The 24869-nt window shown below is 45.6% G+C and overlaps 1 protein-coding gene and 1 long non-coding RNA gene across 3 annotated transcripts; one reads left to right on the top strand and one right to left on the bottom strand.

The window, feature by feature from the left end:
* The first annotated feature begins 34 nt into the window (after positions 1-34).
* On the top strand, positions 35-1781 carry LOC138812227 (uncharacterized). Its single transcript, XR_011367569.1, has 2 exons — positions 35-108; positions 1044-1781. It is a non-coding gene; the product is annotated as an uncharacterized lncRNA (long non-coding RNA).
* Positions 1139-24243, bottom strand: Arhgap30 (Rho GTPase activating protein 30). Of its 2 annotated transcripts, none has more exons than XM_070000251.1 (12): positions 23877-24243; positions 15247-15349; positions 11243-11387; positions 8883-8965; positions 8614-8721; positions 7626-7753; positions 6743-6917; positions 6560-6663; positions 6407-6484; positions 5270-5662; positions 4048-4313; positions 1139-3956 (listed from the first exon to the last, which is right to left on the bottom strand). In XM_070000251.1, exons 1-12 carry the CDS (start codon positions 23971-23973, stop codon positions 2355-2357), a joined length of 3282 nt encoding a protein of 1093 aa, XP_069856352.1. In that variant the 5' UTR covers positions 23974-24243; the 3' UTR covers positions 1139-2354. The 2 variants fall into 2 exon arrangements, with proteins under 2 accessions (XP_069856352.1, XP_069856354.1); XM_070000253.1 differs by having other exon boundaries at positions 15192-15349; positions 23877-23966.
* Positions 24244-24869: the final 626 nt, after the last annotated feature.

The raw sequence follows: 24869 nt of genomic DNA, 5'->3' as shown, positions 1-24869 counted from the left end.
TGCCCTCGACTGGACCCGCCTACTCCTGCTGTCTGAGCTGCCCCACTTCCGCTCGCTCCATCTTGATCCGGGCTGAAAGACTACTGGGGTACAAACGAGGTCCTGGAGGTTAATACTCAAGTTTTAGCTAGAACAGGATGGGGGCGGGGAAGGGGAGGGGGGAGACCGACGTCTTCTTCCATATTGTGTTGGGACGAGCCTTTTGGTTATAGAAAAAGGGACTAAGAGAAACCAACAGATCAAAGGAGGAACGGGGGGCGGGGCGGGAGAGACAGGGGCGCCATCTTTAAGAAGGGCCCTTGGAAGCCATCTTGGATCAGGGCATCGTTTTGAAAGGTTTCAAACTGAGGATACATTATAACACAAGTAGATCTGGGCGTGTTTCTTTGTTATTAGCATTGGCGGTCACTCACCTTAGTGCTTCCCTAGGCGAACTTTTTGCTCGAAGGCTCTTGATTTAACATTCATTTAGGATTTTTTTTTTTTTTTGCCAGTCCTGGTACTTGAACTCAGGGCCTGAGCACTGTCCCTGAGCTTCTTTTGCTCAAGGCTAGCACTCTACCATGTGAGCCACAGCGCCACTTCTGGCTTTTTCTGTGAATGTGGTACTGAGGAATCGAACCCAATGGCTTCATGCATGCTAGGCAAGCACTCTACCACCAAGCCACCTTCCCAGCCCTAGGATCTATTCTTAATGGGTTTGGAGTCATATAGAATTGTAAGAATTCAGACTCCATGGTCATTCAAACCCTGATCTCAGCCCCACTTCTATTCTTTTTTTTTAATTAGCATACATTAGCTTATAAGGGGGGAATTCGTTTATGAACATTTCCAGATTTTTGGCAAGCATTTTTACCTAATTGAGCCTTTGTTTTCTCATCTGTAAAGGGCAATATTACCAACTTTACTGAATTTTATGGGGATTAAATACAATCAAGGGGAATTTTTATGCACATGAGAACCTATCACAAGTGAGCATTATGCAAATGTTAAGTTTTTCTTCCCCATTTCCTGACCACTATGAACCCAGCTCTAATTTCTAGCCACAGGTCGCCATGACAACTGAGGAAGAGCACCCAAACAAGAAGAAAAACAAAACACTATCACTCAAGATGTTAATAAAAAGACCCCACACTACTTAAATGTAAAAATACAACTTTTATTCTGACACATCACCTTTACTAGGGTGAGACATATGATCCTAGCCTGTATGGATAAGCAGTGCCTCGACCTGAGTGAGGTCATTTCCCTTTCTAAAATGGAAGGAAGTTATTTCAGAGGAAAAAGGAAAGGCCAAGAGAGATTTATAAAATGACCTCTTCTACAAGGTACTTGAAGGCAAGGTTGGGACCAGCCTCTTCAACAAGCACCAGGGCTGCAATGAGCTGTGTTTCTCCTAATCTAGAGCTAAGATGGTCAGAGGTGTGCAAGGGGTCTAAAAACAGAATAGTGGTGTCAAATTCTGTAAGTATTTGCGTAATGGAAAGCTCTGTTATGGTCCTGTGTTTCCCACTTCTATCATGGGCTTCTATGAAGAGAGGGCCTCAGAAGAGGGCAGGCACTTGACTGGAATTCCCCCTCCATTATTCATTATGAGAAGCCTCTTAAGTTTTCTGCCTACCCTAAGTTCCCTTTGACCACAATTTATGGGCACAAGAGCTTACTGGCTTTCTTGGGAATGTCCTTTAAGAGATAAGTGCTTCTGCCTGAGACAAGCTCAGATGGACCCACCCAGGCAGTGACTCCTATAGTCAAAAAAAAAAAAAAAGAAAGAAAGAAAATGTGGGCCGCTGGTGGCTCATGCTTGTAATCTTAGCTATTCAGGAGGATGAGATCTGAGGATCACGGTTCCAAGCCAACCCAGCCAGGAAAGTCAGTGAGACTCTTATCTCCAATTAACTACCAGAAAGCCAGAAGTGGGGCTGTGGCTCAGATGGTAGAGTGCTCGCCTTGAGCTGAAGAGCTCAGGGACAGCACCCACGACCAGAGTTCAAGCCCCACGACCAGCAAAATAATAATAATAATAATAAAGTGGGCTGGGAATGTGGCTTAGTAGTAGAGTGCTTGCTTTGCATGCATGAAGCCTGGGTTTAATTCCTCAGTATCACATAAACACAAAAAGCCAGAAGTGCCACTGTGGCTCAAGTGGTAGAGTGCTAGCCTTGAGCAAAAGAAGCTCAGGGACAGTGCCCAGGCCCAAAGTCAAAGCCCCAGGACTGGCAAAAAAAAAAAAAAAAAAAAAAGTAACAGGAGTAGGGGCTCACTGCAATTGCTCAGGTTGCAGAACACTAGCTGGGGACCCCAGAGATCCAACATAACTTACTGGTACCTTTTGCCCAATATTTTGATCTTAATCACAGTTCCTCACCTTTCCCCACATTGGCCTGTGTTTCAAATGCATATGACCGGCGCTGGGGGGACAAAAGGGAGGCTGGGGGCTGGGGTTCTCTAGGGGGTAAACTAAGCCTACTCCGGGATCCAGACTCTTCTGTACCTTCAGGTGAGAGTTCCAGACAGCTAAGAGGCAGAGGAGAATGGGCAGAGATCAGGCTACAGGGGGTAGTTCTGGGGATAAGGTTATAGTTCCCACCCCCAGCACAGGTCTGGGTCCTCCGAACTCCCTGAGCCTCAGTCTTCTGGCGGTCCCGGGCCAGTGCCACAGCAGCATCAAAAGAAAGACTGCCTCCATTCCTCCAAGCCCTGGAACTCCGAGCTCTTTCCCCAAGAGTTCCATCAAGCCGGCCAGGTCTTGGACATGGGTTTGCAGGTGCCACGTGGATCTTACTACTCATTAGGCTGGGCATCTTGGCAAACTGTGGTTTAGGGGGTACTACAGGCACAGAGCGGACCTGTTGGACCTGAACCAAGGTAGAAGCCAGGCGCATGCCCACACCACCAGCTAAACTAAAGGGACAGGGAAACAGGTCACAGCACTGAGGAATGGGTTCTCCAGGCTCCATCTCCTCTGGCTGTAGGACTGCCTGTTCCATCTCAGAAGAATGTGCATTGACCTCTTTGGTACTATCAATCTCCAAGTACTCTGTACCAGGCCCTTCAGAGAGGGCTTTCTCTCTTAAATTGTCACCTCCAGCCCTTAGATATCCTTCAGATCCATCCCCACTTTCTCTTTTCTGACTGACCTCCCCTTCTCTTTCAGCTGCTGCTTCTGGGCTTCTGCTGTCTTCACCATGTCCTTGGTCATTGCTTACCTTGTGGTTCCCACTCCCCTTTTGTCCTTGGATCTCATCCTTCCTGCCTCCCTCAGCCTCTTGCTTGTCAATAACTTCCCAACTCTCTTCAGCAACTAGATGTTCCTGGACACCATACTCTTGATCCCTTCCAGCTTCCACTGGTACATCCTGTCCTTCTTGCTTGTCCTCTTCTCTCTCATTCCCCCTCTCCTTCTCCTTATCTGTATCCTGTTCTCTTCTTGGCTCCTCTGTACCCTTAGCCTTCTCTATACTTCCAACCTCCTGATCTTTAGACTTCTCTTCTGTGACTTCTATCTCTTCCCTACTCCCTTCATCTAAACCAACCATCATCTCTTGGCTTCCTCCAGCCTCCTCTCCTTCCTCATCAGCCCTTCCATCTTCCATCTCAGTCTCTGGGATTCCCTCAGTTTTTTCCCTGTTGTCCAGTCTGCTTCCAGGCTCAGCCTCCTTATCCTCCCCACCCTCCCAGAATGCCCATTCTTCTTCAGATTGTCCTGGAGCTTGTCCTTCATAACCTGCTGCCTCTTCCTCCAGACTCCCTGTGCCCTTCCAGGTAGGAGGTTTGGGCTCCAGAAGGGGACTTAGGTCATCATAGGCACTCAGGAAAACTTCCTCTCCATTTTCCTCCTCTACATCAGGCCTTGGGCCCACAGAGTCCAAGGAACAGCAGCTGGGAGCTAGGACATATGGTGCATCATCCAGAGACAGGTCATCCAAGGGGGGCTCCACAGAGAACTCCTCCACCTGTGGATGCAGCATTGTGGTTCAGGACCAGGTAGCCCCCCTACTTTCTGGATTCCACACCACCCTCAAACTCAGCATAGCAACTTCTTACCTGAGATGCAACTCCCAGGAGCTCCTCTAGGTAGCCCATCCCAGAGTCTTCCTCCCCAGGGGAGAAGGATGCTCCTGCTGCTCCTGCCTCGGCCACCTTCCCATCCTCTGACCCCACCCACTCAGGCTCTGAGATGCTCAAGTCCTCTAGGAAGGAGAAGGAATCCTGCACCTCCTGGGACAAGGAGTCCTCCAGGGCAGGAGTCATGTCCCCTGGGCCTGGGTCAGCCACAGGACCTGGGGCTGGTCTCGTCTCTGATTTCTCATCTGTTGAGAAAAAAGTAGTCCCAGGAATACAAAAGTCAAAGCCAGCAATTGTCTTCCTATGCAGATCTTCTTAGCATTGATATGATAATGGCCCAATGTTCTCAACATAGATACTCCACAGGGCTCTTTTTCTCATACCAATATCCTTAACCACTGGCTTATCGGTACATATATTGAGTATTGGCCAAGAGCCAAACACTGTATTCTACATTTTCCAATGGATTTTCTTATTTTATCTACAAAATATATTGTATTGAGTATTGTCCTCATTTTACATACAGTGTAATTGAGGATTATAGAGATTAAGCAACTTGTCTAGAATAGCCTGTTAATAGCTGCCACAGCCAAAATTTGAACCTAAGTCTAGTTAAGTCTATAGCCCATGTTGTTACCCTCTACCATATGTTTCCTCAGGACTTCTTGTCAGTAACACTTTGGGAACAGGAATCGGAGGGAAATGTCAGGTCCTAGTTCCATTTCTTTCTACCTAAATTGATAGCAAATTACTTAACCTGTCTTAGGCTCCACTGCTGTAATATAAGTATTACAACAATACTTATGCCATAAGATTATGAGAAAATATGTGCCCTTGGCACACAGTAAGCCTTCAGTAAATGTTAGCTGTTAGTATTAATGTTACAAAAATTATTATCATCATCTATAAGATAGTTCCATACTGCTCTGAGTCCCTGTTGTATACATCTGACACAGACCCCTATATTGGGGACATCAGTGAGATGAAGGCTGTTAAAGATCCTTCTGTCTGTGGCTTTCACACAACCTGATAATATTACTAGATTCAGCAACCCTAAGTCCAGGGAAGAAGCTGAATCCCGTACCCCCTCATCTACCCTAAATCCTAAGGGCTGAAGCCTATGACTCTCCCAAGCTCTACCTCAGCATCAAAACTTCAGCCTAAAACTAGCTCCTTTTCTGGACAATTCCTGTGTCCTTACCTGGGGGGCCAGGACCAAGGCCAGGACCAGGGCCAGGACCAGAAGCAGGGTTTGGCCGGGGCTGTAGGGCAGGACACTCAAGGCCACGAGTGAGCCTGGCCAAGGAAACGTTAGAGATGATGTTTGGAGGCACGCTGAGGATAGAGGTTATATGTGATGGGAGGTTGATATTGTAAGGTTCTGAGATGTGGACACCAGCACAGCGCTCTGCACGGCTGCCGCCTCCAGCCTGGGTGGCTGATCGCCCAGCTTGGGGTGTGCCTGGCTCAGAGTTCTTGCCACCTAGCACTTCCACTGGTTCACCCTCAACTGCTTCCATAGAATCATTTTCCAAACTCTTGGATAGCAATGGGTCAGACTGGGGACAACTGGAGTCTACCAGCCCCTCTGGCTCTGTGGAAGAGAGAAAGAAGGCCAGGTAGTCAATAGCCTCAGGTACAAGGGACCTAGATGCCTCCGGGAGCCTTCAGAGAATGCTTTCTGATTTCTTGGCCTCAGAGACAGACAATCTGGGAGATACCAGGCCCAACTTCTCTTCGCCACTACTCAAACCCTCCACCCAGCCAACAGGTATGCATACCTAGGGAACCCCATTCCTGCCTGCAGATACACTCAGTTGTTATCACTACCATATACATACATTCCACACAGTCTCCTCATATACACTTGTGAAGATTAAATATAAAAAAATAAAGCCAGGCGCTGGTGGCTCACACCTGTAATCCTAGCTACTCAGGAGGCTGATATCTGAGGATTGCGGTTCAAAGCCAACATGGGCAGGAAAGCCCGCGAGACTCTTGTCTCCAATAAACCACTAGAAAACTGGAAGTGGCGCTATAGCTCAAGTGGTAGAGTGCTCACCTTGAGCTGAAGAGCTGAGGGACAGTGCCCAGGCCCATAGTTCAAGCCCCACAACCGACAAAATAAAAAAATAAACACTCATGAGCAAACACATAAAATACACAATAGACCCATTGTTGTAAACTATTAATGTGGCTGACATATAATAGGTATTCTTTAATATTTTTGAAATAACTGAACACACACACATGCAATAGTTATTGACACACACAGCCTATACTATCGCTTTCACAGCACACATGTGGACACACCCACAGGAGTACACATCATACTCACCATCACTGGCTCCAGTTACAGCACTCAATGAGTCCATGCTTTTGGCTGGCCGCAGAGTCCCTTTATTGGATTTGTCCTCTGTAAGATAGGGATGTGTGTAGATCCAGTGTCTTGCACCCCTTTGGCAGAATTCCCCCATGTCTCAAGACTTACCCCTGTCCTCAGCCCCTCGTGGAAGTTTACGCTTTGTCTCATGGCCAGAGCGACCCAAATTGAAGATAGATCTCCACTTTCTAACCTTCAAAGATCCCTTCCTCCTGCAAATGATGGAGAAATAATTGATAATGAGAGTCTGGTGGTCAGCACAGAAAAAGAAGACCCTAGAAGAGATCTTACTTGTGTTCTGCAATCTCAATGATAGTGTGGTATGGACGGATCTGTGGGGGCCCATCACCAGCCTGCAGAACACTAGGCAGGGAGTAGGGTAGAGACCTGGGCATGAGATCCTCAGGGCTACCTGACATTCGGGCCCCTGGAAGAGACTGCCATCCACTCTCTACTTCTCCATCACCTAGAAACAGAAAAGGAACTGAATAGCCAAGAATAGAGCCAAGAGAGGACATCAGGTACCAAACCCTTCATCCTTTCTCACCAACTACCAGGCACAGTAGTTGTTATACTTAGTATATATTCAGAAGTACATGGAGATAGTTTCTCATTGTCCAGTTCCTCAAGAGGTGTTCTCATGAACAAAGAGGACCAGCAGATCCCAAGACTTTGGCCTGGTGGGCTGGGTTATGATTCAGAAGTCAAGCTATGCCTTGGGCTGACAGCAGAAGGGTTCTGCACTCAAGTCCTGGCTGCATTATTATCTATCCAAAGCCCCCTTTTTTGTCAGTTATGGGGCTTGAATTCAGAGCCTGTGTGCTGTCCCTGAGCTTTTTCACTCAAGGATAGTGCTCTACCACATTGGGCCACAGCAGCACTTCTGGTTTTCTGGTGGTTAACTGGAGATAAGAGCCTCACGAACTTTCCTGCTCAGGGTGGCTTCCAACCCTTATCCTCAGATCTTAGCCTCTGATTACTTAGCCTAGGATTACAGACAGGCGTGAGCCACCAGCTCTTGGCTTTCCAGAGCCCACCCTTTCTACATGATCATTACCAATATCTCTCTATGGGACTGTTTTCCCATCGAAAAACCAAACTAGTTAATCATTGCGGCTCTCTTTAACTCTGACATGATTCCCCAGAGTGATTTGTGGGTAGGAAAGATACTGACCAGAGAGGGCAGCACCTCCAAAGAGCTGGTCCACATGGGTGAGGACGAACTCGACGACAATGGACTGCACACGCACCTCCATGAAGGCTGCTGTCCCATTGAAGCCTGAAGCTTCTATGTCCTTAGACCTGTGGAGATATAGAGTTATTCTCCCCCCAAGTCCCATCACACTTTTCAGTCTAAACTATTCCTACAATATTTCCATTCTCCCCCTCATGGGTCTTTAACTCCATCTCTATCTCTTAAGTCATAGGTGTGACGAGTTTCAAAGGCCATGTCCTGCTGGGCGCTGATGGTCATGTCGGTAATCTTAATTACTTAAGGGACTGAGCTCTGAGGATCCTGGCTCAAAACCAACCAAGGCAGAAAATCCCATGAGACTTTTAACTCTAGTTAGCCAGAAAAAAAGCTAGAAGTGAAAGTGTGACTCAAGTAGAAGAGTGCCAGCCTTGAGCCAAAAAAGCTAAGGGACAGGGCATAGGCCCTGAGTTCAAGCCCCAGCAGCAGTACAAAAAAGAAAAAAAAACTACTTCCTCTAGGAAGCCTTCTTAGACATATTCCTCAGGAATAATCTCTGCTTTATTTGCACACGTCCTTACACTGTGATACTGGGCAGACTATGAGAGTAGTTCACATCATAGCGCTTTGTTCAAGTGTGATATACAGTCAGGTTCTCCACTAGATTGTAAGACATTTATTTGCTCAACAAATATTTGGCAAGGACCTATCAGGTCTGATCCCTAAGCTCAGCTACAATGTAGGAAAACACAAAGGCTTTGTCCTCAGGGACTTATCTCAGAGAAGACTCGAATGTGTGATCCCCATCCCACTCAATGGGAATTCTGAACCTTCTTTACTCACTGAGTTTCACAAGACTCCTCTACACCCCTCTCCAGTGTCCCCAACACAGCCACACCCATCTTGGTACATCTTGCTGCAGTGAGATTAGGCTAATCTCTCCCTGCCCACTGCTCATGCACACACCCACCTCAGCAGGTTGGGGGCCCATACAATGGCCAAGTTGCGGGCATGCATGTTGGTCTGGGCACTGAATGAAGCCATGTACACCAAGTGTCGCATAAGGAATTCCAGAGTTCTGCAGAAAGAAGGGCACAATTGCACAGGAAACACCTGGGGCTAAGGTCAGGCTAAGACCTGGTGGCTCACAGGGGGACAAGCAAGGCTCTAGTAGAGAGTGATTGGCCAGTAGGCTGGGATGAGATGGGGTTTCTGAAGTATTGGAAGAGCCCTGCTTACCTGTAGTTTGGAACAGGGAGTTCTCGAAGCACCTCCAGGATCTTGACTAAGCGTTCAGGCTCTAACTGCACTGCCACAGCCTCCTGATTGTAGACAGGGGTAGAGAGTCAGTAACAGGATTCACTCCACCCTATCCTCAGAACTCCAAACTAAACCCTTAGGAATAATCTTTGTTGTACTCTATACTGCCTCCACCTGGATCTTCAGGGCATAGTAAAGAGAGCTCATATGTTGATACATGTTTGTAATCCTAGGAGGCAAAGCCAGAAGGATTTGAATTCAGGGCTTCATATAAAAACTCTCTTAAATAAATAAATAAATTTGATTTAGAAAAGGGATCTTGGGGGCTGGGAAGTTGGCTCAGTGGTAGAGCGCTTGCCTTGCATGCCTGAGGCCCTGGGTTCGATTCCTCAGCACCACATAAGCAAAAAGAAAAAAGCCAGAAGTGGCGCTGTGGCTCAAGTGGTAGAGTGCTAGCCTGGAGCTGAAGAGCTGAGGGACAGCACTCAGGCCCAGAGTTCAGGCCCCACGACTGGATAAAAAAAGAAAAAGAAAAAGAAAAGGGATTTTGGGCTGGAAAGTTGTCTGAGTGGTAGAGTACTTGCCTTACATGCATGAAGACCTGGATTCAAGGTCTCAGCACCACAAAACAGAAAAAAGCCAGAAGTGGCGCTGTGGCTCAAGTGGTAGGGTGCTATTCTTGAGTTGAAGAGCTGAGGGATAGTGTCCAGGCCCAGAGTTCAGGCCCCATGACACACAAAAAGGGGGAGGAGGTCCTGAGGAATGTAGCTTAGTTGTAGGGTGCTTGTCTAGTATGTGCAAAGCCCTGAGTTCAATCCTTAGAACTGACCAAAAGAGAGAGAGAGGAAGAAAAGAAAGAAAAAAAGAGAGAAAGAAAGAAAGGAAGAAAGAAAGAAGAACAAGAACAAGAAATTGTTGTTGTTTAAAACTTGAAGCCCATAAAGCAGCTGAATCTTGATTATACCACTTAATAGTTTTGTGACCTTTGGAGATTTAATGTCATTCCCTACTTCAGTGTCCTCATTTGGTACAGCTCTAGTGAAAGGATACCTCAGAGGTCCATCCTGCAGCTGTCCCAAAGACCCCAGACTTGCTTTAAGGTGTTCAGGAAGGCCTACATCTTCCCTGGCTAGCCTTCATGAACTTGAGAGGGGTGCTGCTGTTGTTCAAATTCTCTAAATAGTATTGTGCTCAATAAAATATCTTTAAAAAAAAAAAAAAAACAGGCTCTGGTGGCTCATGACTAATTCTAGCTACTCAAGAAGCTGAGATCTGAGGATCACATTTCAAAGCCAGCCCAGGCAGGAAAGTTCAGGAGACTCTCATCTCTAGCTAATCACCAGAAAACCAGAAAGTGGCACTGTGGCTCAAGTAGTAGAGTGCTAGCCTTGAGCTGAAGAGCTGAGGGACAGCGCCGAAGCCCAGAGTTCAAGCCCTACAACTGACAAAAGAAGGAAGGAAGGAAAGAAGGAAGGAAGGAAGGAAGGAAGGAAGGAAGGAAGGAAGGAAGGAAGGAAGGAAGGAAGGAAGGAGAGAGAAAGAAAAGAAAGAAAGAAAGAAAGAAAGAAAGAAAGAAAGAAAGAAAGAAAGAAAGAAAGAAAGAAAGGAAAGAAAAAAAGAAAGAAAGAAAGAAAGAAAGAAAGAAAGAAAGAAAGAAAGAAAGAAAGAAAGAAAGAAAGAAAGAAAGGGGCTGGGAAGATGGCTCAGTGGTAGAGCGCATGCCTTGCATGACTGAGGCCCTGGGTTCGATTCCTCAGCACCACATAAGCAAAAAGAAAAAAAGCCGGAAGTGGTGCTGTGGCTCAAGTGGTAGAGCGCTAGCCTTGAGCTGAAGAGCTGAGGGACAGCACCCAGGCCCAGAGTTCAGGCCCCACAACCAGACCCAAAAAAAGAAAGAAAGAGAGAGAGAGAGAGAGAGAGAGAGAGAGAGAGAGAGAGAGAGAGAGAGAGAGAGAGAGAGAGAGAGAGAGAGACTAGCAATTTTCAAAAAGTATAGGGAAGCAATTTCTTAAGTGTAAGGAAGCTCTGGTCTAGGTACTTTCCAAAGCTATCCAGCTCTGACAATCTGGCCTTTCCCTCCCCAAGTCTTTCCAGCACACTGTATGCTGTCTGTAGGCCTGAGGAATAGAACCCAGACTAGGCAGAATGAAGAAAGGAGGGGCAGGGTGGGAGTAGGGTCACAGAGTTTCAGAGGAGAAGGGATCTTTCCCTCAGTAATGCATTACTATAGCCCCACTTTTTTAGGATCCCTGGGATTCCAACTGCCCTGTGACAGCCTGGATGTCCAACAGGAGTGGCTGTCCCTGAGCCCCGACTTCCACCCCTCTTTCTCAACTCACAGCAAATTTGTCATAGAGTCGGTAAGTGAGCAGGGGATCTGGTAGTTCTCTGAAATAGGCCTTGCACAAGGAGGAGACGCAATGAATGTCCTGGAGGAATACATCCCGCCGCAGGTCTGGCTTCCGCTCTGTCTCAAATTCCTGCCTGGGGAGGTGCAGAGTGGTCAGAAGTGGTAGGGGTCAGAGGAATTATGAGGAGCAGTGGGAGCTGTAGAGATGAACTTCAGACAGGGCTATTGATCAACATGTGAAACTGAAGTACCTGCATGCATACATATACATACACATAAACATGTGCATACATATATACGTATATGTATATGTGCTTAGATATGATAGCAAGAACACAAGCAAGAAAAAAATAGATAAATTGAACATCCAACTAACCTTGAACAAAAAAGCCAAGCAAGAATGTGAGACTCTGGGTTTAAGTCCTAGTACTACTAACATGAGTGTGTGAGCCCTCACATCTACACACACACACCACAGTGAAGACACGCACAGAATGAGAGAAAATATTTACCAATCATATGTTTGATTAGGGTCTATTATTCAGGACATAGAAATTTTCTTGTAACTCAACATTAAAAATAAATACAAAAAACAAAACCAAAAAGAAACAACAGGCTGGGTATAAACCTATAAACCCAGCACTTTGGAAGCCAAGATGGAAGAATTGTGGGTTTGAGACCAGCCTGGGCTATATAATGAGACTCTGTCCCAAAAATTCAAAAACAATTTTTTATCCAGTGGGTAAAGGATTAAATGGGCATTTGTCAAAAGAAGAAATACAAATAGGCTTATTAGCTCAGGAAAAGATATTCTACATCATTAGCTCCTAGGAAGGCAAAAGTATAAATCACAATGAAGTACAGGCTCATTAGCTACTAGAGAATACAAATACAAATCACAATGAGGTATCAGTTCACACCCACAAGGATGGCTATAAATCAAAAAAATACAGTAACAACCATTGGCAGGGATGTGGAGAAACTGGAAATTTTCTGTCAGCTGACTCAGACATAAATGACACACAGCTGTTATAGAAAACAGTTTAGCAGTTACTTAGAAAGTTCAGCAAGAAGTTACCACGTGATCCAGCTTTTCTACTCAGTGGTATATACTCCAAAGAACTGAAAATAAATGTTCACAAAAACTTGTGCATGTTTATTGAGGCATTATTCATAATAGCTAAGTAGTGGAAACAACCCAAGTAGCCATCAACTAATGAATGTGTAAATACAATGTGACGTAGTTACACAATGGGATAGTATTCAGCCAGAGAAAAATGAAATGAGGGCTGGGAGCATGGCTCAAGTAGTAGTGCATCTGCCTAGAAAGTGTGAGTCAGTTCGAACCCTAGTATCTTGAAAGGAAGGAAGAAAGGGAGGGAAGGAAGGAAACAGGGAGGAGGGAAACAGAAAGGGATTGAAGGAGGGAGGGGAAGGAGGTATGAGGGAGAGAAGGAAATGCTGATACTTGTTACATCTTAGGACTGGGGTGTTGCTCAAGTGCTAGAGCACCTGCCTAGCAAGCTTGAGGTTCAGTCTAATCTGTAGACTGCAAAAACAACAACAAAAAACTCAACAAACATGAACCTTTAGAAAACCTTCTAAGTGAAGAGCTAGATATACAAATACACATATTGTATCATGTCTATGAAATCTTGAAAATAGACAAGTCCATAGAAACCAGAAGTTGAATTAGTTGTTTCCCAGGACTAGAAGGGAAATGAATGGAAAGTTTCTGTTAATGGGTTCAGGGTTTCTTTTGGAGATGCTGAAATATTTTGGAATTTGATAGTGGTGATTATACAATATTGTGAATATAGATTTAAAAATCCACTGACTTGTACTTTTTCTTTCTCCAGTACTGAGGTTTGAACTCAAGACCTTCCATTTGCCAGGCAGTTGCCCCAATCCTTTTTTTGCCTTAGGTATTTATTTTTATTTTTATTTTTTGGGGTCCGGTTGTGGGGTCTGAACTCTGGTCCTAGGCACTGTCCCTCAGCTCTTCAGCTCAAGGCTAGCGCTCTACCACTTGAGCCACAGCACCACTTCTGGCTTTTTTCTTATTGCTTATGTGGTGCTGAGGAATTGAACCTAGGGCCTCATTCATGCAAAGCAAGCGCTCTACCACTGAGCCACCTTCCCAGCCCCGCCTTAGGTATTTTTTGAAAAGTGTCTCCATTTTGTTCCTTGATCCTCCTACTTAAGCTTTCTTTTTTTCTTTTTTCTTTTTCTTTTTCTTTTTTTTTTTTTGTTGTTGTTGTCGGTCATGGGACTTGAACTCTGAGCTTGGGTGCTGTCCCTGTGTTCTTCAGCTCAAGGCAAGTGCTCCACTGCTTGAGCCACAGCAACACTTCCAGTTTTCTAGTGGTTTATTGGAGATAAGATTCTCACAGACTTTCCTGTCTGGGCTGGCTTGTAACCTCGATCCTCAGATCTCAGCCTCCTGAGTAGCTAGGATTATAGATGTGAGCTACTGGCGCCCAGCCTTAGGCTTATTATGTTGCTAAAATTGTAGGCATGCATGGCAATGCTCAGTCTTTATTGACTGAGATGGGTGTCTTACAAACAAACTTTTGCTCAAGCTGGCTTCAAACCATTATCTTCCCAATCTCAAATAAATAGGATTACAGGAATAAGCTACTATGTCTAGCTTGACTTGTCATTTTTTTCTTAGTGTTTGTTTGTCTGTTGTTATGTGCTGGTACTGGGGCTGGAGCTCAGGACCCAGATGCCATATCTGTTTATTCCCTCAAAGCTGGTGCTCTACAACTAGAACCACAGCTCCAGCTTTTTTTTGGGGGGGGGGCGGGTATGGGGAGTAGTTAATTGAAGATACAAATCTTAGGGACTTTCCTGCCTGGGCTGACTTTGAACTATAATCCTCAGATATTGGTTTCCTGAGTAGCTAGGACTATATGCATAAGCTGGCGCTACCCAGCTGTTTTGTTTAGTTTATTTTGTTTGTTGGAGGTATTGATTTTGAACTCAGGCCTTGAACTTACACAGTTTGCTTGCTAAGCTGGCATTCTACCACTTGAACCATGCCCCCAGTCCTGCTTTTTACTGATTATTTTGTCAATAGAGTCATAAACATATCTGTCCAGGCTAGTTTTGAACCTTGATCCTCCAGATCTCAGCCTCCTGAGTAACAAGGATTACAGGATGTGACTTAGAGGCTCCTAGCTTGACTTTATATTTTTAAATTTAATTTAATTAAGTTTTTTTTTTTTTTTTTTTTTTTTTTTTGCCAGTCATAGCACTCTACAACTTGAGCTACAGACTCACTTCTGGCTTTTTGTGGCTAATTGGAGATAAGAGTTTCTCAGAGAGGCTGGAGAGGTGGCTCAGTGGTAGAGCGCTTGCTTTGCAATGCATGAGGCCCTGGGTTCGATTCCTCAGCACCACATAAGAAAAAAAAAAGCCGGAAGTGGCGCTGTGGCTCAAGTGGTAGAGTGCTAGCCTTGAGCTGAAGAGCTGAGGGACAGCGCCCAGGCCCAGAGTTCAGGCCCCACAACCGGACCCCCCCCCAAAAAAAAAAGAGTTTCTCAGAGTTTTCTGCTCTGGCTGGTTTCAAACAGCACTCCTCAGATCTAAGCCTTCTGAGTACCTAGGATGATGAGCATGAGCCATCAGTGCCTGGCTTTGACTTACATATTTTTAAATGATGAGCTTTAGGGCTAGATCAAGTGGTAGAATTCTTACCTAGCAAGTGCAAGGCCCTGAGTTCAAACCCTACTATCATCAAATAAATGGTGACTATGTGTATATGGGAGTGGTTTATGTGGTTCTCCGAGTTGGAGGAGTAGGGCCAGTGATCTCTCCCTTGCCTGAGGAGACATTAGCACCCCTCCCTACCCCTCCCTAGAACAATACCTAGCATCTCTGCTTCCTTCTCCCCCTTCTCCTCCCTCTTATCTGTTCTCCCCAGCATCTCTTACCATGGCTCTCTGGCTCCCTGATCTCCATGCCACAGAGCTTTCCACTCTGACTCACCGGAGCTTCTGGATGTTAGAGGAGACCCCTGAGAGGCGGTATATCCCATCCACTACTCCATATTCCTCCACAAACTCTGCACAGCTCCTTAGAACCTGAGGCACTGAGAACAGACATAGGCAGAAAAAAAGGAAATCAGCAAGTTTGAGAGGCTAGACACTATATAGGGTCTGAGGAATAGAACGACCATGGAAGGGGGTTCAGGGAAATTGAGGGTGAAGCTTATGGAATAAAGCTTGTCAGCAAGGTCATCAACTCCAACCTGTCAATCTCTGCACAGCATCTCTTACCCCTTGGTCCTAGAGCATGGGCATAAACCCCTGCAGTGCTTCTTTACATTGCCCATTCCTTCCAGTTCTGTACTTTTAGAACTGAAATTTGTCTCCTGTATTTTACTAGTTGCTACTCCAGAATTTTAAAGGGGACAGCAATCTGAGGAGGCAAAGTCAAGGACTGGTCCTCAAAGTACATTTATGGAACTAAGACTCTACATAAGATGAAAGAATATTAGTTTTCCCAAATAAAATGGACCAGGCTGAAGGGAATTATTTTGAAGCATCTCCCCCATTAGATAAGAAAGCTTGTGGCTATTTATTCTAAAATAGATAAGTACAAGACATAGTGGCCAACCTTCAAATGGATCAATTCAGAGGACAAACACGTGTGTGTCCAGCCCTGTACTAACTGCTTTAAGCATGTGCTATTATTTCGTTTTGTAAATTAAATCTTCTAGTCTCCATTTTACAGAAAAAACTAAGACTCAAGGAAGAAAGAGCTGAGACATTCATGCCTATAATCTTAGCTACTTGGGAGGCTGATATCTAGAGATCACAGTTCAAAGCCAGTCAGGGGAAGAAAGTCCTTGAGATGCTTGTCTCCAAATAACCACAAAAAGAAAGCTAGAAGTGGAGTTGTGGCTCAAGTGGCAGAGCATTAGCCTTGAGCACAAAAACCTCAGGAACAGTGCTCAGATCTTGAGTTAAAACCCCAGGACCAGCACCAAAAAAGAGGAGGGGCTGGGAATGTGGCTTAGTGTTAGGCTGCTTGCCTTGCATGCATGAAGCCCTGGGTTTGATTCCTCAGTACCACATAATAAGAAAAAGCCAGAAGTGGTGCTGTGGCTCAAGTGGTAGAGTGCTAGCTTTAATCAAAAGAAGTTCAGGGACACTGGCCAAGCCCTGAGTTCAAGCCCCAGGACTGGCAGAGAGAGAGAGAAACAGAGACAGAGAGACAGAGAGACAAAAGACAGAGAGACAGAGAGAGACAGGAGAGACAGAGACAGACAGAGACAGGAAAAGGAGGGGCAGAGAAGGGGGAGGGGGAGGAATTATGCTCAGCAATACACAGCTAGAGCCAGGATTCAAATCGAAGAGAGAGAAAAAAAATCGCCAGGCTCCAATGGCTCATGCCTGTAATCCTAGCTACTCAGGAGGCTGCGATCTGAGGATCAAGATTCAAAGCCAGCCAGGGCAGGAAACTGTGAGACTCTTATCTCCAATAAACCACTAGAAAACCGGAAGTGGCGCTGAGGCTCAAGTGGTAGAGGGCTCACCTTGAGTTGAAGAGCTGAGGGACAGCGCCCAGGCCCAGAGTTCTAGCCCCACGACCAACAAAAAAAAAAAAGAAAAGAAAAAGAAAAAGAAAAAGAGAGAGAAAAAAAATCTGTTCTCTCTCCTGACCCTTCCTGTAAGTTCCTTAAGACAAGATCAAAATGTGCTTCATCTTTGTGTTCCTCATTTCTGACATAGTGTCAGATATGATAGAGATTCCAAAACCATATGTGGAATCACAGCTCCTAAAGGCCATGTAGTTATCTTTCTGAATCACTTCCTGCTTTAAATATTTTCTTACACAATACACACCTAGCCCCACCCTACCCAAATATGCATTGCTTCCTTTGCAGATAATGAATAAAACAGAAACTCTAAGCCAAGCCCCAGTGACCCACGTCTGTAATTCTGGTTACTTAAGAGGCTGAGATCCCAGTTCAAAACTAGCCCAGGAAGAAATGTATGCATTATCCTGCCCATGTAATTGTAGCCCCTCTGTACAGTATGTTCTCAAATAAAATAAAATTAAATTAAAAAAAAAAACTAGCCCAGGCAAGAAAGTCCATGAGATGCTTATCTCCAATCAACCCCCCAAAAATGTAAAGTGGAGGTGTGGCTCAAGTAGTAGAGTGCCAGCCTTGAGCAGAAAAGCTAAGGGACAGTGCTCAGGTTCTGAGTTTAAGCCCAAGTTCTAGCAAAAAATAAACAAACCCTCCTTATATATCAGTCTGATATATAAGAACTAGGTCTAGCTGCCATGCAATTCTCAGTAAATTCCTTGATAAGTCCTACACTCCAACCTTCTGCTAGTCCATGAGCAAGCCTTGGTACCATCAGCTATTACTGTCAGTCAGATATGTTTTGTCCCTCAAACATCTGTATTTGATTGGAGATGTGGTTCAAGTGATAGTTTATCAATAGTGAGCAAGCAAGCCAAGCAAGAACTCAGGGCCTTGAGTTCAAACTCTGGTACTGGCGGTGGTGATGGGGGAGAGGGGAGAAGATGGACAGATGGACATAATTTCATTTCTGTTTTGTTTTGTTTTTGAGAGTCTTGTTATATAGCACAAGTTGTCCTAGAACTAAATATATAGGTCAACCTGGCTTACCTCCTACCTTACCTCCCAAGTGATGGGATTACAGCTATGCTTTATCAAGCCCAGCAACTTTAGCTCTTAGGAGTAGATTAAATCTGTGTGAGGGGGAGAGAGTGAGAGAAGGGGTGACACTGTCCAAAAAGAAATGTACTTATCACCTGGCTTATGTAACTGTAACCCCTCTGTATATCACCTTTATAATAACAATAAAAAGTTTCAGAAGAGGGTGGAAATGAGGCTTAGTGGTAGAGTGCTTGCCTAGCATGCATGAAGCCCTGGGTTGGATTCCTCAGTACCACATACACAAAAAAAACCCAGAAGTGGTACTGTGGCTCAAGTGGTAGAGTCCTAGCCTTGAGCAAAAGAAGCTTAGGGACAGCCATGAATTCAAGCCCCAGAACTGGAAAAAAAAAATTTTTTTTCGAAAGAAATTTTTAATAATACATAAAATCTTGTGGGACTGAATGGCTGTGAGAAGCAAGGCTATACGTGGCTTCTTCTGTACACAGTCATTTCCCTTTCCAGATTTCTAATGTGATTTTGCCAGGAGGCCCTTGCAAAGACACTAGAACTGTGCTATTTGGACTCTCCATCCACCAGAACTGTGAGCCAAATAAACTTCTTTACATTGTAAATTATTCAGCCCAGGTATTTTGCTATAGATGGACTAAGAGGCACACATCTGTAGCTCATGCCTATAATCCTAGCTGCTCAGGAGACTAAGGTCTGAGGATCTGGGTTTGAAGCCAGCTAGCTGGCCAGTAAAGTCTGCGAGACTCTTATTTCCAATTAATCACCAAAAAACCAAATAGAGCTATTGTTCAAGTGGTAGAAGGCTAGTCGAGCAAACAAAGCTTAGAGACAGCAGCACCCAGCCCCTGATTTCAAGACCCAGGATCGGCACCCAAATAAATAAATAAAATAAAATAAAAATGGACTAAGACATTTGTTATTCTCTTGTGTGAAAATGCCCTGCCCTCTGACTCTGCCTGGTAGACTCCTATACATTCCTCAAAAGACATCTCAAACATCACATCCTCATTGGGCACAGTGGTACATGCCTATCGTCCTAGCAACTTTGTAGGCTGAGTAATAGATTCCTTTGACCCCAGGAATTTAGGACTTGGTAGGACAACATAATGAGACAAAACATCAAACAACAGGGCTGGGAAGGTGGCTCAGTGGTAGAGCGCTTGCCTTGCATGCCTGAGGCCCTGGGTTCGATTCCTCAGCACCACATAAGCAAAAAGAAAAAAGCCAGAAGTGGCACTGTGGCTCAAGTGGTAGAGCGCTAGCCTTGAGCTGAAGAGCCAAAGGACAGCGCCCAGGCCCAGAGTTCAGGCCCCATGACCAGACCCCCCCCCCCAAAAAAAAATTCAAACAACACAAAATATCTCAAAGAAAACAAAACATCATCTTTGATTCTGAGTCCTTTGCTTATATCTGTAATACAGTTCCCACAGTCCTTTAGTCTGTTTTATAGCACTTAATATATACTTTGTTCTAATTAGTTTCTTTAGTACCTACACCTCTTGACAATTGGTAGCACCCTCTCAGCATTTAGCACAGAGATGAAATAGACCAGGTACTCAATAATTGTTTGTTAAAAGATTTAGTGAATTAAGCCAGTTGCTTGTGGCTCACGCCTGTAATCCTAGCTACTTAGTTTGCTAAGACCTGGAGGGTAGAGGTTTGAAGCCAGTCCAGGCAGAAAAGTCTATAAGATTCCATCTCCAAAATAACCAGAAAAAAAGCCAGGTTAGGAGGTGTGGATCAAATTTAGAGTGCCAGCTGAGTGAGCAAGCAAGGAAGCTGTATAAGAGGAGAAAAATAAATTTAAAAATACTGGTGCTGGTAGCTCACGCCTTTAATCCTAGCTACTCTGGACCCTAAGATCTGAGGATTATGGTTCTAGCAGGAAAGTCTGTGAGATTCTTATCTCCAATTAATCACAGAAAAAGCTGGAAGTGGGGCTGAGGATCAAGTGGCAGAGCACTAGCCTTTAGCAAAAAAGACTTAGGGACAGCACCCAGGCTCAGAGTTCAAGCCCCAGGACCAGAAAAAAAAAAAAGACAATGAATTCATTGATCAGTTCTTATGAACCACTGACATCCTTGGAAATTTGGTAAAGAATATTGGCTAGTACAAAGTATTTTAGTTCCTATTAACTGGGACTCACCAGAGAAATCACTCCCATGTGTCAGTATCAAAAAAAGCTGTTTAGGGGCTGGGAAAGTGGCTCAGTGGTAGAGCACTTGCCTTGCATGCATGAGGCCCTGGGTTCAATTCCTCAGCACCACATAAGCAAAAAGAAAAAAGCCGGCTCAAGTGGTAGAGTGCTAGCCTTGAGCTGAAGAGCTGAGGGTCAGCATTCAGGCCCAGAGTTCAGGCCCCACGACTGGACCCAAAAAAAAATTTTTTTTAAAAAAGCTGTTTATTCTATATCACATTTTTTTTCTTATAGGGCTTATTAATCTTGCATTACTACATTTACCTTTCAAATCTCTACAAAGTTCAGAGCCCATCTCTCAGGACTACAAAGAAGAACTACCTGAGATTCTTTGTCACATGAGTAACAACCAAACCAGATATTCCCTTGTCAATTGATTTTGAACCTCTAGAATATTTTTTTTTTTTCTTTTTGGGTTTGAACTCAAGGCCTCATGCTTGCTGGCTTGCTTGCTTAGCTCTATTACTTGAGCCATGCCTCCAGCTCAGCTTTTTTTCTCAGTCCTGGAGCTTAAACGCCAGGCCTAGGTGCTGTCCCTGAGCTATTTTTTTTATTTTAATTTTATTGTCAAGATGATGTACAGAGGAGTTACAGTTACATAAGTAGTGAGTACTTTTTTTTTTTTTTTTTTTGGTTCTGGTCATGGGGCCTGAACTCTGGGCCTGGGCGCTGTCCCTCAGCTCTTCAGCTCGAGGCTAGCGCTCTACCACTTGAGCCACAGTGCCACTTCCAGCTTTTTTCTTTTTGCTTATGTGGTGCTGAGGAATCAAACCCAGGGCCTCATGCATGCAAGGCAAGCGCTCTACCACTGAGCCACCTTCCCAGCCCCCATTTTTGGGGGGAATTTGTTACTCCCTCCCTCATTTTTCTCCCACTTTCCTGGAGCTCTTTCCATTCAAGGCTATCACTTTGAACTTCAGTGCCACTTCTGGTTTTCTGTAGTTAATTGGAGATAAGACTCTCACAGACTAGGCCGGGAATGTGGCTTAGTGGTAGAGTGCTTGCCTAGTATACATGGGTTCAATTTCTCAGTACCACATAAACACAAAAAGTCAGAAGTGGTGCTTGGTTCAAGTGGGAGAATGCTAGCCTTGAGCAAAAGCAGCTCAGGGACAGTGCCCAGGCCCTGAGTTCAAGCCCTAGGACTGGCAAAAAAAAAAAAAAGCTGGGCACCGGTGGCTCACACCTGTAACCCTTGCTACTCAGGAGGCTGAGAGATATGAGGATCGCAGCAGGCAGTTTAAAGCCAGACCAGGCAAGGACGTTCGTGAGACTCTTATGTCCAATAAACACTAGAAAACCGGAAGTGGTGCTATGACTCAAGTGGTAGAGCACTTGCCTTGAGTGGAAGAGCTGAGGGACAGCATCCAGGGCCAGAGTTCAAGCCCCAGGACCAACAAAAAAAAGAGTCTTACAGACTTTCCTGCCTAAGCTGGCTTTGAACCATGATCCTCAGATCACAGCCTTCTGAATAGCTAGGATTATGGGTGTGAGCTCAGCTCAGCTTTTTGATGGTTATTTTGGAGATAGAGTCTCATGGACTTTGAACCAGAATCCTCCAGGTCTCAGCCTCCTGAGAGGATAGCTAGCATTACAGGTGTGAGTCACAAACACCCAGCTGAGAATTGATTTACAGTGAACATGCAGAGCTTAAGGAGTCAACCATAAAAGGAAGTGAATCAGGAGATGGGGGGGGAGGGGAGATGAAAATAGTCAGCAAAATGGAAGAGTTAGGAAGATAGAGATCAGAGAGATGAGGTCAGAGATATGTTAGAGATGGAGTTGGAGTGAAGGAGTCAACAAAAGGAAGACACCAAGGATTTGGGAGTGGTAGCAAGGTGGAGGATCTAAAGATTAGGGACCTTATGAATCTGAAACCGAAACAAGGTATCAGATATAGATTAAGAAAATGAAAAACTGAATACCTATAGTGCTTAGGAAAGAAAGAAATTCATTTTGGGGCAAAGAGCTTGTAGAGAAGGCTAAGATGGAGCAAGGTTGTGAGGAGGGGGGAAGTCAAGATGATCGGGGAATATCAATGCATCAGAAAGAGATCTCTCTGATCTAGGCTTCCATTTTCTTGCTGGATCTTGAGCTAAAGAGATAAGTCATTACCAACCTCCATCTATCCTACTACTTCCCACCTCCCCATATCAGGAAAGGACTAGAGAAGGGGGAGTACCTACCACTGCAACTCTGGTACCCCAAATCTATCTCTCCATCCTTGAATTCAGATGAAGTTCTAGTGTGGGGTAGAAGGTGCTTCTCATCTGCTCTGGAGTTCACCTGGGATCATGATCCAGCAATCACATGCTTATCCCTTCTGAAGAACATGCCCTTTACCTGCTAGGAATGGAGATGGAGGCCAGATGGGTCATAGGAGTAGGGTCTGGACTGTCTGTGGGTCCCTGTATTTCCAAGATAGCATTGGGGATGGGAACTACAGGAAAGGACAGTGCCAGGATGAGTAGGCTGAACTGAGAATTTGTGGAGAGCTAAGAGAACATCATCCATGGTTAAATCATGAAGTCCTTGGCCAAGAAGCACCATGGAGAGAGGAATCATTGTAAAGAAGCCCTTTGAGACAGTTGTGCCAAATCCACTTGGCCCGATCAGAAGCAGAAGGTGCAGAGAAACCATCTCAGCTGTTTAACACTATTCTTTGGGGCCTAGGCCTTTCCTTCACAGAGGCCAGTGAAGATGGGAGCCTCCTGGGGGGTGGGAGGGGGGAGAAAAGGGGAAGGAGGTATCTGAGGATGCTAGGGCAGGGCTAAGAGCAGGAAGTGAGCTGGGACCCACCATTACCCTCCCTCTACTGCAAGCACCACAACCAGAACAGAAAGGGGACAAAGAGGAAATGACAGATTGGGTGGGGAGGGTTTGGTGGGGGTATAATTATGCCCTTCTCTGTAAGGAGCTTAATATGCCAAAACCAAACTGGGCTGGATAGCCAAGATATCCAAGTTCAACTTCAAATCAAGAAATGGTTTTGAGTGACAGTTGATGGCAGACACCGGTAAAGCCCAGTGTTGTACCTGGTTCTGCAGGCTTCCAAGCCCACTCCAAGGGAGCTGAGGGAATTACACAGTCCTCATATCTATTCTCCTTTGCAACTTCTACTCCCCTCCACTTCAAACCCAACCTAAAGCCAGCTCTCTCTATCACCAGATGTTCCCCTATTTTAGCAAGCTTCTCTCCTTACCCTTCACCTTGAATCTCTATCTCCTTAGCAGAGAGACTGAATGCCATCCCCACCCCACAATCTCTGGGCCAGACTGCAGAAGGGGCCAGGTCTTTGGTCCTGAATGCTCTTCTCCAGCTAGGATGCCTCCTTCATCCCCTAAACTCCATCTTCAGACCTTCTAAGGCCCCTCTGTCTCCTTCATTCATATCCAGGACCATCTACTGTCCCTTCAACCACTCCTCTCTTGACCTTATTACTTCTGCCCTCTCCCGTCCCCAGTCACTAGCCCTTCTTCTAAGTACCTCTCGTAAGTTTCCAAACTCTCCACCCACTCCCCTCATGGCTCACATTCTTATTCCCTTAGCCACCTATCCCCCCAAAAGTTATAAAAGGTAGCCACTCTATCTTTCTCTGGGATACATTTCCTGTCGTGTTGCTCATGGGTACCAGCTTGGGCCACTGCCCCATCCCCAGAAACACCCAGAAGTTGCTTTTGCCCACCAGACCAGATCAGACTGGAGAAGCATGGTGCCCACCTACCCACCACAGCTCCGAGTTGGCCTCCTTACCATCCTGGCCCGAGTGCTGCAGGTGCTCCTGCAGGTCACACCCAAATACCCGTTCCTTGTTACTGCCCTTCTTCTTGCCTTTCTGCCGAGACTTCATGGCCGGAGCCCCAGAATTCTGGCCCAGCTGCCTCTGTCTCCCAAGACCTTTGCCCTATTAGGCCCCCATGGGATCCCAGCCAGATGACTGTGGGGGCTTGGCCTGGCCCCAGTGGGAGGGAAGGGCTCCACACTGGAGGTTGAGGGTGGCCTGGGCAACCAACAGCAAGTCCAGCCTCTGGGGCCCCAGCCACACGGAAGTTGCTGTAAAGAGGAAGCTGTGAGGACCCTGGCATGAAGCTGTGTCTCGTGGCCTGGCCAGGCACTCGCCCTTCTTCTCGCCTCGTTCAACTCCCAGGAGGCAGGAAGCTGTGCAGCTCCTCAAACCCACTTCCTGTTAGAGCATCTTAAAAACCACAGGGCCTGGGGTGGGGGAGGTACAGACATTCACATCCTCATCCATTCTGAGACTTCACCCATTGGTCAAAGGGAGATGATGTCAGGGCTTTGGGGAGGGATAATGGTGCCTGGGGCATGATCAGGTAACTAAAAACTAAAATTCTTGGGTCCAACAGGGAGATCTGAGGTGCCTGGGAGGAGGGTAGTTCAGGGCTAAGCAAAGCAGACCCAGGAGGAAAAATACCTTGCTTCTGCCTAGAATGAGCCACTCACCTCAACCAAGCCACACTGAGCCTCAGTTTCCACACATTTGAAAATGAAGGGCGCAGACTACATGATTTAGTCTTCTGGCTCTAACAGATTGTAGAACTCACCTAACTTGAGTTTCAGTTTCTTTACTAAAAGTAAAAGCATATTGCTGTCTAGTTCGCACGTAGCTCCTGATGGAGGGGCAGTACTGGGGCTTAAACTCATGGCTTGGTTTCCTTAGTTTTTTTTCACTCAAAGTTAACACTCTACCACTTGAGCCATAGCTCCACTTCCTGCTTTTGCTAGTTA

This window comes from Dipodomys merriami, unplaced genomic scaffold (genome assembly GCF_024711535.1).
Source record: "Dipodomys merriami isolate MVZ:Mamm:240054 unplaced genomic scaffold, mDipMer1.0.p SCAF_56, whole genome shotgun sequence".
Lineage (NCBI taxonomy): Eukaryota > Metazoa > Chordata > Mammalia > Rodentia > Heteromyidae > Dipodomys > Dipodomys merriami.
The sequence above is the reverse complement of the archived record's forward strand: the minus strand, read 5'-3'. Positions and strand labels throughout refer to the sequence as shown.